The sequence below is a fragment of the Oncorhynchus mykiss genome, chromosome 18, assembly GCF_013265735.2.
Source record: "Oncorhynchus mykiss isolate Arlee chromosome 18, USDA_OmykA_1.1, whole genome shotgun sequence".
NCBI lineage: Eukaryota > Metazoa > Chordata > Actinopteri > Salmoniformes > Salmonidae > Oncorhynchus > Oncorhynchus mykiss.
Genome location: NC_048582.1, coordinates 42,273,038 through 42,289,797, shown reverse-complemented (window position 1 = coordinate 42,289,797; position 16,760 = coordinate 42,273,038). Strand labels below are relative to the sequence as shown.

The window sequence follows — 16,760 nt, the reverse complement described above, 5'->3', positions numbered from 1 at the left end:
GGCCCAGCACGGTTCCGTTGCGCCACTCTACCCCAGTCGGCGTTAAGAAGATCCTGGATATTTATTCAGTCTTTCTGATGGCAGTCTACACGTTGACATTATGCCTTTGTAGCCAGCAACAATGAGTTCCATTTTGGGTCCTGACTTCCGTCGGTAGCAGTACTCCATCCAGGGTTGCCATGTCCGCAGTTTTCTTAAACTTGGGCAACTTTGAAAACGAAGTCGCGGGTGAAAATGTAGACTATTGGTCGCGGGAAGCATGTTTTTATATATTTCGTTGTGACCTGCAGCTGCTCACTATTAAGCAGTGAGCTGGCTGTTACTGAGTGGGTGAATGGTGGGGAGAGGGGCGGAAGGTGTGTGTGTATTGAGATAGCGTTGCAACTTCGTGACAACTTTTTTACCAGTTGTAGGTAGGCTATTTAGATTGTCATCATGAAGTCACCTACCTACACTACAGGTCAAAAGTTTTAGATCACCTACTTATTCAAGGGTTTTTCTTTATTTTTACTAGTTTCTTCATCATATAATAATAGTGAAGACATCAAAACTATGAAAAAACACATGGAATAGTAACCAAAAAAGTGTTAAACAAATTAAAAATATACACTGCTCAAAAAAATAAAGGGAACACTAAAATAACACATCCTAGATCTGAATGAATGAAATATTCTTATTAAATACTTTTTTCTTTACATAGTTGAATGTGCTGACAACAAAATCACACAAAAATGATCAATGGAAATCAAATGTATCAACCCATGGAGGTCTGGATTTGGAGTCACACTCAAAATTGGAAAACCACACTACAGGCTGATCCAACTTTGATGTAATGTCCTTAAAACAAGTCAAAATGAGGCTCAGTAGTGTGTGTGGCCTCCACGTGCCTGTATGACCTCCCTACAACGCCTGGGCATGCTCCTGATGAGGTGGCGGATGGTCTCCTGAGGGATCTCCTCCCAGACCTGGACTAAAGCATCCTCCAACTCCTGGACAGTCTGACTGACCCACCGCCAAACCGGTCATGCTGGAGGATGTTGCAGGCAGCAGAACGTTCTCCACAGCGTCTCCAGACTCTGTCACGTCTGACACATGTGCTCAGTGTGAACATGCTTTCATCTGTGAAGAGCACAGGGCGCCAGTGGCGAATTTGCCAATCTTGGTGTTCTCTGGCAAATGCCAAACGTCCTGCACGGTGTTGAGCTGTAAGCACAACCCCCACCTGTGGACGTCGGGCCCTCATACCACCCTCATGGAGTCTGTTTCTGACCGTTTGAGCAGACACATGCACATTTGTGGCCTGCTGGAGGTCATTTTGCAGGGTTCTGGCAGTGCTCCTCCTGCTCCTCCTTACACAAAGGCGGAGGTAGCGGTCCTGCTGCTGGGTTGTTGCCCTCCTACGGCCTCCTCCACATCTCCTGATGTACTGGCCTGTCTCCTGGTAGCGCCTCCATGCTCTGGACACTACGCTGACAGACACAGCAAACCTTCTTGCCACAGCTCGCATTGATGTTCCATCCTGGATGAGCTGCACTACCTGAGCCACTTGTGTGGGTTGTAGACTTCGTCTCATGCTACCACTAGAGTGAAAAGCACCGCCAGCATTCAAAAGTGACCAAAACATCAGCCAGGAAGCATAGGAACTGAGAAGTGGTCTGTGGTCACCACCTGCAGAACCACTCCTTTATTGGGGGTGTCTTGCTAATTGCCTATAATTTCCACCTGTTGTCGATTCCATTTGCACAACAGCATGTGACATTTATTGTCAATCAGTGTTGCTTCCTAAGTGGACAGTTTGATTTCACAGAAGTGTGATTGACTTGGAGTTACATTGTGTTGTTTAAGTGTTCCCTTTATTTTTTTGAGCAGTGTATATATATTTGAGATTCTTCAAAGTTGCCACCCTTTGCCTTGATGACAGCTTTGTACACTCTGGCATACTCTCAACCAGCTTCACCTGGAATGCTTTTCCAACAATCTTGAAGGAGTTCCCACACATGCTTGTTGGCTGCTTTTCCTTCACTTTTCCTGCAACAAAACTAGCCTTCTTTAGACTAGATGAGTATCAGAGCGTCAGCATTTGTGGGTTCATTACAGGTTCAAAATGGCCAGAAACAAAGAACTTTCTTCTGAAACTCATCCGTCTATTCTTGTTCTGAGAAATTAAGGCTGTTCCATGCGAGAAATTGCCAAGAAACTGAAGATCTCATCCAACACTGTGTACTACTGCCTTCACAGAACAGCGCAAACTGGCTCTAACCAGAATAGAAAGAGGAGTGGGAGGCCCCAGTGCACAACTGAGCAAGAAGACAAGTACATTAGTGTCTAGTTTGAGAAACAGACGCCTCAGAAGTCCTCAACTGGCAGCTTCATTAAGTAGTACCCGCAAACAGTGATGAGGCAACTCCGGGGTGCTGGCCTTCTAGGCAGGGTTGCAAAGAAAAAGCCATATCTCAGACTGGCCAATAAAAATAAAATATGGTCAAAAGAACACAGACACTGGATAGAGGAACTTTGCCTAGAAGGCCAGCATCCCCCCTCTTCACTGTTGACATTGGCTGTATACCACACCTCCTTTGAGTTATTGCTTAATTATAGCAGTCAAAACAAGTTAAATCGACATCCATTGATGGAAAATTATCAGGGGTGTTAAGAAAGGCAAATTATATTTTCTCTTGTGACATATTTTTAAACTCGCAAGAATTTCTATTTGATGGAAAATCGAATATAGCTTCTTAGCCTGTATCAAAACAAGTTACGTCGATATTCGATCTTAATTCGTTCGATAACGTTATGAGGAAAGGGGTTTATTGGATACATGTGTCCTTTCTTTCTGCTAACTTTTTTGTGGTGGCTAGTTTTCAGGCTGTATGTACTGGTATCGGGTAATTGGGGTAGAAATTTTTATCTGGACCTGGCAACCCTGACTCCATTAGTAGTCTGCCTGACCGGCATTGGATGCTGGTGATTTTTCTGTGAACATCTACATTAAAACATCAAAACGTCTTACGCGATGAGGTAGTTTCATACATCTGATAAAACCACAATGTTAGATTATATTTATACAGTATCCAACTGTAAAAGCTGTGTAGACAGGTGGAATTTAAAGGGATGGTTTAGGGGAGGTTGTATTAGCTAGCAACGTGTAGCGTGCTAACGTTAGCCCAGCTAGCCTTTTTTCTTCACATCTAGCCGTCTTTGTTAGCCAGGTGGCCTGTAGCATAGCTTTACTGATAACTAACTAGTTAGCTACCTATCTACAAAGCTATCCATCAAATATCATTGTTAATGTATGATTATGTAGCTAGCTAGATGTGCATTGTTATGTCTTGGTAAAATGAATGAATGAACAGTCAGTAGCTAGCCCCGTTAGCCATGCTATGGAAGCAGCTAGCTAGTTAGCTGCTGCTGCCTCTTCAGCAAATTAGTTAATGTGGTAATTGCTATCACCCAACTAACTACTGTATTGATAATGTAACCAATTCCAGAGGCGATAGGGGCAGGGGCCGGGGTGGCCGGTTCGGGTCACGTGGTGGACTGGTGCAAGGGTGAGTAGCTAGTCAGCCAGTTGCTAGAATAATAATATTGGTATACCACTTCAAATTGAGCATGCCTGCTTTTAGTTTTGTGTGATGCCATAATGGTTGATTTACTATGCCCACAACTGTAAAGTTAATCAGTCCAATTTATAATTTAGGCCAATGAGATGTAAGGTTCATGAGGTAACTTTTTGCTAAAATTCATAGAAGAATGTCAAATCAAATGTTATTGGTCGCATACTGCCAACAGTACAGTAATATCCAACAAATTACACAACATATACACACAATTAATATTAAGTGACTAAGAATGCCGTAGAATAGTATAGAATACAGTATATACATATGAGATGAGTAATGCAAGATATGTAAACCTTATTTAAGTGACTAGTGTTCCATTCCTTAAAGTGGGCAGTGATTTCTAGTCTAATCCTATAGGCAGCAGCCTCTAATGTGCTAGTGATGTCTGTTTAACAGTCTGATGGCCTTGTGATAGAAGCTGTTTTTCAGTCTCTCGGCTCCAGCTTTGATGCACCTGTACTGACCTCACCTTCTGGATGATAGCGGGGTGAACAGGCAGTGGCTCAGGTGGTTGATGTCCTTGATGATCCTTTTGGCCTTCCTGTGACATTGGGTGCTGTAGGTATCCTGGAGGGTGGGTAGTTTGCCCCCGGTAATGCGTTGGGCAGACCGTACCACCCTCTGGAGAGCCTTGCGGTTGTGGGCGGTGCAGTTGCCGTACCAGGCGGTGATGCTTTCAATTGTGCATCTATAAAAGTTTGAGGTTTTTAGGTGACAAGCCAAATTCCTTTAGCATCCTGAGGTTGAAGAGGCTCTGTTGCGCCTTCTTCACCATGCTGTCTGTGTGGGTGGTCCATTTCAGTTTATCAGTAATGTGTACGCCAAGAAACTTTAAGCTTTCCACCTTCTCCACTGCGGTCCCGTTGATGTAGATTTGAGGGTGCACCCTCTCCTGTTTCCCGAAGTCCACAATCCTCTCTTTTGTTTTGTTGACGTTGAGTGAGAGGTTGTTTTCCAGGCACCACACTCCTAGAGCCCTCACCACCTCTGTATCTGTATCGGAATGTCTGGTGCAATATAAGATGCGTCAATGTTTATTGGCCCCTTGTTTCAGGTATCGGCCATTTGTCCCCCACATTCCCTTTGACTTCTATGTGGTGAGTATTTGCCACTTTATGTCAAGCATAATTCCTGTATACATGAGCTCTTGCACCAATGGTTATTTTGAAGAGAGCATATCAGTGGTGCAGCATGTAGCTCACTTTCATTGAAATCAACAATTTCTCATTGTCTCATTCTCCTGAGTCAGACTGTACAGGCAGACTGTAATCGATGGAGATCAGCTCACCTACTCATACAGAATGGTCTAATGCTCTAGTCAAAACGACACGGATCTTGTCAAAGTAATACAGTAGCGCAGATAGGGATGTCGAGTGGACAGTGCTAAGCTGTCTCTCTGGTTCCCCCAGTGTGAGATGGCCTTCCCCAGAGTGAAGGCAGCAGCGGATGAGACTGCCTTCAGCGAGTGTCTGCTGAAGAGGAACCAGGACCTCAGCCCCACACCCGCAGAGCAGGTGGAGAACACGCACACAGACCTCTCTCTCTCAAACATTCAACGCACTACTCTCCCTCGGTCATCCTCACTCAAACCACACTTGCTGGATAATTTAACTCAAGGTTATGTGTTAAACAACACACTCCTACGCTATGCTTATTTCCATTGACTACATGCAAACTCTCTGCTCCCCCTTTCAGTCCTCTATCTTGTCCCTGGTCACCAAGATCAACAACGTCATCGACAACCTCATTGTCGCCCCCGGCAACTTTGAAGTGGTGAGTTCCAGACCTTAGTGGAGAATAATGTGCCGAAATGTATCTCTATCTTGGATAACATATTTAGCCTTGTACAATAACAATGGGAATTTCTTTCTCCTCTCATTCCAGCAAATTGAAGAGGTACGTCAGGTGGGCTCATACAAGAAAGGCACCATGACAACGGGACACAATGTCGCTGACCTGGTGGTCATCCTCAAGATCTTGCCCACGCGTGAGTTCTGTGTGTGTGCCAACAAAGCAAAGCCCATTTGATACATTATTTGATTGGTCTTCAAATGTCAACGATGTTGATTGCTGCACAGCATTTTGCGATATTGCTGGGTTATAATACATCTACATTTGAGTCATTTAGCAGAAGCTCTTATCCAGAGCAACTTACAGGAGCAATTAGGGTTAAGTGCCTTGATCAAGAGGACATGGACAGTTTTTTTTCCCCGGTTACTAGCCTAATACCGCTAGGCTACCTGCCGCCCTAATATAAGTCATTCCTCATCCTGGGCTGTATTTCCCATAGCAACCATTTTGAAATTGTCTCCATTGGTTGTACTGAGCCCCCATAATGAAAGTTGTCTCTCTTGCAGTGGAGGCTGTCGCGGCTCTCGGCAACAAAGTGGTGGAGACCCTCCGCACACAAGACCCTGCTGAAGGTGACCGATATTACACAGCTGCGTTTGTTTTCATGTGGCCACATCGTAACATCAGTCATTGAAGTTCGATTTAGCTTTCAATAGCATAAATTCTGCTCCTATTTACCTTTGTTGATAGGTCGTGCCATGTTGTTTTAGCGACAAATTAATTCAAAAGTGTAAATACAAGGATAATGTAGGCATGCTGGGTAATATGATACAGGGTATTCTACATCTTCAGTGGTTATGATGTAATGTTGCCAACTGACTCCCTCTTTGTCCTAGTTCTCTCCATGCTGACGAATGAGACAGGTTTTGAGATCAGCTCTGCCGATGCAACAGTGAAAATCCTCATCACCACTGTTCCCCCCAACCTGCGCAAGCTGGACCCCGAACTGCACTGTACGTACATTCAGACGCACACACACACACACACAGTACAATGTGATAGAATGTAAACATGAGCTGCCCTCATAACTACACTCATAGAGCTACATAAAAATAAGTCAAAACACTCAGGTAGATGCACTGTGATTGGCACAAAGCTCTCTGTCGTGCATGCCATAAGCATTCATTGTAGACTGGAGGCAGCTTGTGTTTGCGTTTTTTAACGTAGATGTATTATCTGTTTTCAGCTAGACAATGGTGCTGTAAGTGGTCATCATGGTGTCGGTGACATGGTCTCTTTCTCCCCAGTGGACATCAAGGTGCTGCAGAGTGCTCTGGCCGCCATCCGACATGCCCGCTGGTTTGAGGAGAACGCCTCCCAATCTACGTAAGGCATCTTTTTTATAAGGTCTTTTACCTCTCAGCCCGTTTACCCTCACAAACCGATGTCTCCTCAGTATGTGTCTCAAATGATGTAATAGGTCCTCGGTCTCCTTTTTTTCTTGAACCTTTCACATCCTCAATATTTCTCACAAGTAAAGGAGGAATAAAGGGAGACTTTTTATCCTAAATGCTTCAGCCATAATGACCTTTTGTCCCTTTTTATTATCCCGTGTGCATTGTAAATGCCAATACAGCAAAGCGCTGACGAACTTATCTTCTTTAAAGTGTTCAACTCGTGTCCTGGTTATTGTTGTTATTTAGGGTGAAAGTGCTGATTCGCCTGCTGAAGGATCTGAGGGTGCGTTTCCCCGGGTTCGAACCTCTCACCCCCTGGATCCTGGATCTACTGGTGAGTCCATTGCACTGACCATAGTTCTACTGGATGTACAGGTTCGGCCACTACATCCCCCCCATTCTCACGACTCAACACATAACGTGATCGTAGTTAGCCCACTGCATTCATCATAGTTATGCTAATGTTCAGTTCTACTGGTGGGGACACCACACCTACCATTAGCACAACTACTGGTAAACCATTAGAATGTAATACTGGTGAGGCACGATAATGGATGATTTAGCTATTTGTTGCGAATTACCACACACCGAGCAAGTCACCTGGCTAATATGTTATGTTTTTTGTGATTCTCTGTCTTTGCTATTGTATTGTCCCTAACTGAAAGCTTGTATCGTATCACTGTATAACTAAAGGAGGAATGAATAAGGAATTAAGTGTTTCTGCTCAGGGTCATTCTGCGGTCATGAACAACCCCTCCAGACAGCCCCTGTCACTCAATGTGGCTTACAGGTGAGTCTTCTCATTCCCTCAGTCAGTTGTTTTTCAACTGTAGGTGTCTTTTGTTGACTGTCTCATTTCCGAAACATGACTTTGTGATACTTTCTTTATTATTTTTGTTAATGTTGCTCTTTTCAGACGCTGCCTACAGATGTTGGCCGCTGGACTTTTCCTGCCAGGCTCAGTGGGCATCACTGACCCCTGTGAGAGTGGAAACTTCCGGGTGCACACCGTTATGACCCTCGAGCAGCAGGTAATATCCTCGCTTTGGGCTGCCTTCATGGTACAGGTGTGGGGAACCTTGGTCCTGGTGACAGGGTTTGCTCCAGCCCAGCACTAAATCACCCATGATCATATGTGTTTGGTTAGGATTACTGTCAGATGATTCACATAGGTATATCAGTTGAAAGTGTGTCTGTTTTTTGTAGGACATGGTTTGTTTCACTGCTCAGACGTTGGTCAGGGTCCTCTCTCATGGAGGGTACAGGAAGATCCTGGGCCTGGAGGGTGATGCCAGCTGTGAGTACCTCATCTCTCGCTCTCACTCACACCCTTTTTCTCAAAGTAAACATTAAACAAATATACCTCACCCCCCCAGACCTGGCTTCGGAAATGTCCACATGGGACGGCGTGATCGTCACACCCTCTGAGAAGGCCTACGAGAAGCCGCCAGAGAGGAAGGAAGAGGAGGATGAGGCGCTGGAGGAAGGAGGAGATGTCGAGGATGAAAGCATGGAGACACAGGAGTGAGGAAGAACCCGGAAAGTGATGCGCCACCAGTGAGCTGCCAGGTACCAGTAGCCAGTCAGAAAACCAGGCTCATTACCAGGCTAGCTAGCTGCCTAGCTTATTGTTACATTTCCAACAGTAGCTTAGTTAGCACATTAATGTAACATTCTATAAATTAGCCTAGTTGCTAGTAGCAAATCCCATTAATGTATTTAAGAGTTTAAAAAATCAACATAATTTTTTTTATTTATGGAAATAAATCACTGTAATGCCAAGTCATAACAAAGTAAGCTATGTAGCTGCCACACATTAACAACTCACCAGCCAGAGACTAGCCGGCGATAATAGTGCATGGAGCCATCTACTGTATCAGTGTTACAGGCGAGAATTCTGCAAAATCAGCTCCGCTTTACACAGAGTATAATATGAGAGGGTTTACGAAGGACAGTCTTTTGTCTTTGAGAACCACCCGAAGTTCGACTTCGATTCTAACCCTGTGCGCAGTGATGGTGGAGCCAGATATTTTCTTGAGGAAGAAAAAAAAAATGGTCAATGATCAATTGGTTAATGGGAAGACGGGCAGCACCATTAGCGTTGCAAGTGACGGGGAGTAACAAATGTTGTTCGTGGTGGGATCCAATTCACTCTTTTACCCGTACAATGTGATCTGAGGCGTAACAACTTTTTATTCCCCCCCCCTCTTGTCACCATCTAGAGGATCCTGTGCCACATCTTTTTAAATGAACGTTTACCCCTGACCCTTTGAGACCCTTCACTCGCCCCTTTGTCCTTCAATGAAGTTCATGTCCACTAATGAATTGACTGCAACGACCTGGACCAAAGTTCTCCCACTGGACGGAGAGACTCGCATAGACTGTTACTGGTCCCTCAACGCCATCAACAAAAATGAAATTCACGGCCTTTCCAGAAAGGGACGGGTGTTGCTATCTATTTGTATTCCGTGTCTTTGTCTGGTTTTTACTTTGTAGCAGCAATGATGACTAAATTAAACAGCTTTTTAAAAAAAATGTAATGCCTCTTTACGTAAATACAGTAATGCATACTTTTTAAATTATTTTTTTCAAATGTGTGGCTGGCTGGATAGAAAACGTAGGCCCCATGCTTGTGAAAAGACATACTTCATTTTCAGAGGTTAGATCTGGTCGTGTAATTACCTCCACAGATCATTTCCAGTCTAGGTACCCTAAATTTGACAAACCTTTTTTAGTATTTAATTTATTGGATCACAGTTAAACTTAAATGCTGTTTTGCAGTTCAGATTTGAGAGGTTACTGGTAAGAGGAGCATTTAATTCAAAACATAATTGTCAACAAAACAATCTGATCATAAGATGCCATGTAACTTGTGAAAAACTAACGTTCATACTCCTTTTTATATCAAAACTCATAAACACGTCACTGAATAAGGATCATGATTTAATTGATGCAAGTGTTAGACAACTTGGTATTAGTTATAGGTAGGCTTATTGTTTTTGGTTACCTTGCTAATAACCAAACGTCTCCAAATAATGCTCTTAAGTTGGCACTGGAAAATACCTGGATCTTTTGATTGGACTCAACATATCCTATTAAATTGCTTGAGTGGCTCTCTGTCACTAAACCCTCCCTCAACGTTCCATAATGGGGTGAAAATAGCAGCCATCTTGGTCAGGGAGAAATCCAAAGCCGGTCTAATTGGAATTGAAAAGCAGTAGAGGCATAAGTAGTGTGTTTCCTGCTTTTACTTATGCAGGAAATCAAAGCAATGCATGTGATGTATCAGAAATTGTGTAATGGAATTATAGTCAACTGAAAATGTCATAATTTATCAATACAGTTTTATATGGGTTTTATACACATTTTCTGTATAAATAGTCTTTAAAATATATGTAAACAGACCATACATGTCTGATTTGTGTTTTCTTGGAAAGCTGTGAGTGCTATTATATGATACTATAACAGTACTTGTTGCATTTACAGCTTGTCTTAAGTCCTGTCATCAACTGATTTCAGCCGATGTATGGCTGTGGGGTTGACTGCATTGTTTGAATGGAATGTTGGCATATTGGCAGTTAATTTGACACATTTAAGGAATCATTGGAATAATTCCTCCTAAAACGGTCTGGCTAGCAAGCTAACTCGCATGCAGTGCAGATAAGATATGTGTAAAACAATGAATGTGAAGAATTTATCACAGGACTGGTAAACCATAGTTGACAAACTCCCTGACAAGGTTAATGTCCATTCTATTAATTCTAATTCTGTGTCATCTTTTCTCTTGAAAAAAAAGTTGTAGCCATCACAATAGAAATAGGACTTACAGTAATACAATAGGGCCTAATGTGGTAACTCTGAAGACTGCACAACATTAGAACAATTGATGACCAGCCACAAGTAGCATTGCATGCCTGTAGATGGCATCAGCGTATTGCAGACAGCAGCCAAGCCTATCTATCAACCCTACAATTCTAAAGGTAGCTCATCACACCCTGTACCATGATCTTATCATTTACCAAATCTAATGCTATTCTCAAGAATTGAATCCGAAACAGGATATTCATGATATTGGATTGTATTCTTACATATAATGGCTCAAGTCCATCCAATGGTGTGTTGACTGAATGAATTTAGACACTTAGTTGCAGTGAATTAGTGTCTGTTCGAGATGGCCTCCAAGTGGTCTTGTTTTTGATGCAGTAGACCTTAACCTAACAGTGAGATCGTCAAGACATTCGGACCTCTTGGCATTACAGGTAAGGTGTTGGGTTGACAGTAGCATGGGTTCAGGCCCCGGTCGGGACTAACCCCTGACTTTGCTATGTAAAATGTGCAAAAATCTACATTTCCCAATGCTGATTAAAATACATTTATCTTTTAGCATGAAACAGAGACAGTGTGGTGGTAAAGCACTACAGTTTAGTCATCCTATCTTATAAACGGGTTAGGCCTTAACTCTCCAAGCCCAGGTCATATAGAACGGTCTTTCAGCCTTCAACAACCAGCTCCTTCAAACTTAGTTTGTCACAGTTAGCTATATCATAGTTTATTGTATTGCATAGATCTCTCAACAGCTCCTTTTCAAACAAACATGACATCTTCCTTCCAATTTTCTAACAACTGAGCCATATCTGTAAATGCCACATCTTGTTCACTTTCCATTTCCCTCCTTTCTGAAGCAATTGCCTGGAACAGCCTATTCCCCCCCTCCCCCCAGCAGTAGATAAGCAGGGATGTTTGAATAGGAGTGAGACGCAATTTACTCAGTCGAATAAAACTGGCACTCGGAATCTGGGATCCTATTGAGTCACACAGGGGCGCCCAGCTGTTCCAATGACACCAGGAACAGAGGAAAGACATGGATTAAGCACCTCAATCACAATGACGATATCAGAAAAATTCTTGTTTGAACCGATATTTCCCTGCTGAGAAAATAATTTCCCTTGAAACTCATACCAATTCATATCTCGCTCGGTTAATGGAACCTTATAAAGGACTGAAAATGAACTGATCGTCAGGAAACGCGAGCGGGGGAAAAATTCACATGGCATGAAATGAGTTGTCAGCGGGACAAAATCTCTGTGTACTCTATGGCTGGGATTGTGAAGATAGACACAATTGTGAGCTGAAAGTAGCCTAGATGCATCACCCTCACTCAGACACTTATTAAAATAGTACAGAAAATAGGAACAAGTGTTCTCAGACTACTAGAGAGCATTTGGAGGCAGCATGATGGTACAATCAGTCTTGTCATTGGCTGAAACCCTGGACATTAGTCCGCAAACTGGACATTTAGTCCCATGTAGCCTTATATACAGTACGTTTTTCCAGCATTATTTCCCATAGAGTGAGCGTTGTCTCACCTGTTCCTTCAGAGAACCTTGGTTACATACTGTACGTAATGTAACCTTTCAATATCTCAGGTCCAGATCAGACTCTTAATTCAGAGGATGAAAACCTACAGGAGTCAACTTCGACACCCTCCTCTCTATAATCACTGTCCTGGTGACTCATCTCGTCTCTCACTCAGAGGGAACAGTTTCTCAATGGCGCTGTGTCAATGATAGTAATTGAAATGAAACGGAAAGGACATGCAGCTGCTGTCGGAGTCTCATAATGTGAAATCTACATCATTAGCTTGCAGTCATAGCAAATGGCCATAAATGAGGGACTAGTAAGTGTGCCATTTAAACAGAGTGCCTAGTTGATCTTTACAATCTGCCTGGTTAATTACAGTACTTTTACCCAATACCAATATACCCTATATACTTGGGCCAAGGTAGTAATGGTTAAATGTGCAACAACATTATTTTTGAACTACCATCACATGACAGTAACCTTGTCTGAGACATGAGGGTTTGACATTGACGCATGTCCTCCATTTGATGTTGGCCACACAGTTGATGCTTATCATCTACGTATGTCACATCCATAATTCCCATGCTCCACACCACGCTGATGCTAATTTGTACTTTGTCCAGACGAAAATAGTGTGTCGACTGGCCATTAGCTTAGCGCTAAACGAGAAACAATATATTTGTCATCCACATGAGCAGAAATAATCTTCAGGGTCAGGAACTTGATGTAGAAGTTGCCCCTGATCCTAATTTCCCCAACACCAAATACTGACCTTATACCCATGAGGAGGACATCAGACTTGGACCAGTGGTTGGGAGGAGGGTGGTGTGGCTCTCTATTCTAAGCCCTGTTAGGCAGTAGCTCGTCTGCTATTTGTAATCAATAGTACCTCCTGTCTCCTCCCACAGAGAACATCTCTAGACAGTTGCTCTTTCTTCCCATCAATAGCGCCAACATTTCCTCATCAATTCCCGGGAACCTAACTCCAAGAATATCCCTGTTGTCTCAAGACACACGTATGTTTGACTCCTCTCTAGTATTACAGTTCTTCTCAGTATCTCAGGTACAACGTTCTATGCGTCTCTTAGACCGCTTTTTGCAAAACATTAAATACAACTATTTTCAGTATTTGTTTTGATGTGTATGGAATTGTTTGGTTAAATATACATAAAATGAGAGTAATTGCTCAGAATTCTGTACCTTTGGATAGTTGACTTCTAATTTTGATCATCATGATTTAGTAACTTGGACTCAATAGATAAGTATGGTTGCATGAATCTTTTTGCAGGCATTCATGTTATTTTTAGGGGTTCACAGTGAAAAAACTTTTTTAATGTACATGGCCAAATAACTCAAGCATAGATTTGTTCACTTTTTTTCTAATTTGGCACACAGAAATTTGAGGCCATTAGGGTGGCAGGTAGACTAACGGTTAAGAGCGTTGGGGCCAGTAACAAAATGTCAGTGGTTTGAATCCCAGAGCTGACTAGGTGAAAACTCTGTTGATGTGCCTTGGAACAAGGCACTTAAACCTCATTGCTCCTGGAAGTCACTCTAAATAAGAGTGTCTGCTAAATGACTAAAATGTAAATGAACAAAGTCAAAAAGAATGGTACCGATTGGCCTGTAGATGGTGTGGTGCTGTTATAACCAGTCTCACTTATACCCTCATACCCGTTGACCTTGAAACTTTGTATGTAGGTTTCTTTCCTCATGCTGAACAAATTTGCCTCAAGGACCCATAAGGTCCGCCTAGATAGATTTTGGAAAACCAAATAACACATCTCTGGTACATCTCTAAACTTAGTTTGAGAAAAGCTATGGGATTGGTTAAGAGGTGACTTGAGTTATTGCTCAATCATTTAAGTCCTTTGTAAATCCACTCCACAATGGCCTATCAACATGAAACTCTTTAGGGTCACCAAAGCCATCACCACGATGAACCATGTTAAGTTTGGCATTGATGTTTAAAAATAAATAAATAAGGAAACTATTAACGCTGATGCTCAAAATCCTCTGCAATCATCTTCTCATTGATCCATGCGTCAGATTCTCAGATTTTGTATGTGGAATTACTACATCAGTCCTTAATGGTTTTGGGAGAAAAAATTGTTGCTGCATTCAAATATGATTGCACTGTACCTATAGACGTACCTTCACCTATAGATGCACCTTCTTCCATAAGCCATAAGTTAGATTGACTTCAGATTTGGTATATAGACTCAATTAACTAGCCTCTAATGAATTTAAGAATGATTCGTTTCTGCATTCAAAGTCGGCAAACACTACACCCCTAGATGGCACCATATCACGCCAGGGCTATAAGAACAGAACCGATGGACATGGGGTCATGAAATTTGGTATTTAAAATGTATGTATATTTCCTTAGAAGCTGTGTGAATATAAAGTCACTGCAACCATAGATGGCTGCACCAGACCAGTTGGTGTCATTGGCACCATAGGATACTAGAGCAATAACTATTGATCAAGTGGACTTTGTCTCATGCAAATGAATGTTACATTTTAATTATGCAGACGAACAATGTGAAATATTGTGAAAATAATACTGAAAATATTTCACAAATCTTAACATAAACCATTAGTCAAATTGACCCCAGAATTCCTATACAAACTCGATACATTAAGTAATGACTTTAAGAATGATTACTTGCTGCATTCAAAGAACCAACCTACAGCACTAGACTAAACTTCACTTGTATCATCCTTGCGGAATTGATAAACATGGTCATGCTTTTACAGATTGCACATGAAGGAGGACAGTTCCTACATGATAGGGTGCTTGCTTTGTTATCCAACTAATCTTGTGTCCTATCCGTCATCATGTGAACCCCATTCATTGCTGCTCGCAGTTATATTTATATTTATGAATGTATTTGCAATTTTGACAGTATAATAGTTTTGGTTCTCATCTATTCTCCTCTGGACCACCGTGTACAGTACGAAAGTTTTCATCTTGACCAATTAGGAATTTAATGATGAAAATGTTACTATTCAAAAGTAGGGTAAAATCAAAACCATGTCTGGTGTCTCCTAAACTGGCTAAAGGGCAACCAATTAACTGTGTCTTTCGATTGGTTGGTTGCACCCTTTCACTGCAACCCGGGCATGCATACAGTTTGATGTGACTCATACTATTATTTTGTTTTGTTAAGTCACATTTCAAACCACCTTTGTAAGTGGTTTTAAGTCAGATTTAAATCTGATTCCTGGCCATGTGTCTGAACAGTCAAATCTGATGTATTTGCCCTCAAGTGGTTTTTAGACTGTTATTTGGCAGTTTGACGAGAAAATGTGGTAGCTAACTGTGCTTGCTAATTGTTTACAAACAAATTAGTGAATGTGCCAGACAGCTAAGCAGCTAACTAACTAGTTGACTGCTGTAGTTAGCCAAAAATGACTTGTTTTGAATGTTGGATAATCTTATACTTTGAGGCTTTAAAAGTATTCTTACACTATGATTTTGAACATTCAAGGCACCAAGGAAGCGTCCATGGCAGGTACTGTTGTCACTTTACAGTGCATTCGGAAAGTATTCAGACCCCACAACTTTTTCCACATTTTGTTACGTTACAGCCTTATTCTAAAATTGATTAAATCTTTTTTTACCCCTCATCAATCTACACACCATAATGACAAAGCAAAACAGGTTTGTAGAAATGTTCTAGTCTCCCTGTCACTGAAAAACATCCCAACAGCATGATGCTGCCACCACCACCAAGCTTCACTGTAGGAATGTGGCCAGGTTTCCTCCAGAAGTGACGCTTGGCATTCAGGCCAAATAGTTCAATCCTGATTTCATCCGACCAGAGAATCTTGTTTCTCATGGTCTGAGAGTTCTTTAGGTGTCTTTTGATAAACTCCAAGCGGGCTGTCATGTGCCTTTTTACTGAGGAGTGGCTTCTGTCTGGTCACTACCATAAAGGCCTGATTGGTGGAGTGCTGCAGAGATGGTTGTACTTCAGGAAGGTTCTCCCATCTCCTCAGAGGAACTCTGGAGCTCTTTCAGAGTGACCATCAGGTTCTTGGTCACCTCCCAGACCAAGGCCCTTCTCCTCCGATTCTTCCATTTAAGAATGGTGGAGGCCACTGTGTTCTTGGGGACCTTCAATGCTGCAGAATATTTTTTATACCCTTCCCCTAATCTGTGCCTCGACAAAATCCTGTCTCGGAGCTCTACAGACAATTCCTTCAACCTCATGGCTTGGTTTTTTCTCTGACATGCACTGTCAACTGTGGGACTTTATATAGACAGGTGTGTGCCTTTCCAAATCATGTCCAATCAATTGAATTGACCACAGGAAGACTCCAATCAAGTTGTAGAAACATCTCAAGGGTGATCAATGGAAACAGGATGAACCTGAGCTCCATTTCGAGTCTCATAGCAAAGGGTCTGAATACTTATGTAAATAAGGTATCTCATTTTTATTTTTAATACATTTCCTTTGTCATTATGAGGTATGGTGTGTAGATTGATGAGGGTAAAAAATAATTTAATCTGTTTTAGAATAAG

At 42.1% G+C, this 16,760-nt stretch overlaps 1 protein-coding gene across 2 annotated transcripts; it reads left to right on the top strand.

The window, feature by feature from the left end:
* Window positions 1-2,865: 2,865 nt before the first annotated feature.
* Window positions 2,866-10,273, top strand: LOC110496299 (interleukin enhancer-binding factor 2 homolog). Of its 2 annotated transcripts, XM_021572118.2 has the most exons (15): window positions 2,866-3,018; window positions 3,489-3,548; window positions 4,675-4,717; window positions 5,030-5,134; window positions 5,316-5,393; window positions 5,505-5,607; window positions 5,978-6,043; window positions 6,308-6,424; window positions 6,719-6,797; window positions 7,115-7,202; window positions 7,597-7,658; window positions 7,785-7,899; window positions 8,075-8,165; window positions 8,245-8,437; window positions 9,091-10,273. In XM_021572118.2, the coding sequence occupies exons 1-14, from the start codon at window positions 3,014-3,016 to the stop codon at window positions 8,394-8,396; spliced, it is 1,164 nt and encodes a 387-aa protein (XP_021427793.1). In that variant the 5' UTR covers window positions 2,866-3,013; the 3' UTR covers window positions 8,397-8,437; window positions 9,091-10,273. The 2 variants fall into 2 exon arrangements, with proteins under 2 accessions (XP_021427793.1, XP_036808760.1); XM_036952865.1 differs by lacking the exons at window positions 2,866-3,018; window positions 4,675-4,717 and having other exon boundaries at window positions 3,529-3,548.
* The last annotated feature ends 6,487 nt before the right edge of the window (window positions 10,274-16,760 follow it).

What these genes read in the sequence shown, in the direction of transcription:
- LOC110496299 (XM_021572118.2), top strand. An exon ending in GCCCCACACCCGCAGAGCAG is followed by an intron (nt 5,135 to 5,315) that starts GTGGAGAACACG and finishes TCCCCCTTTCAG; the next exon opens with TCCTCTATCTTGTCCCTGGT. An exon ending in CCCCCGGCAACTTTGAAGTG is followed by an intron (nt 5,394 to 5,504) that starts GTGAGTTCCAGA and finishes CTCTCATTCCAG; the next exon opens with CAAATTGAAGAGGTACGTCA.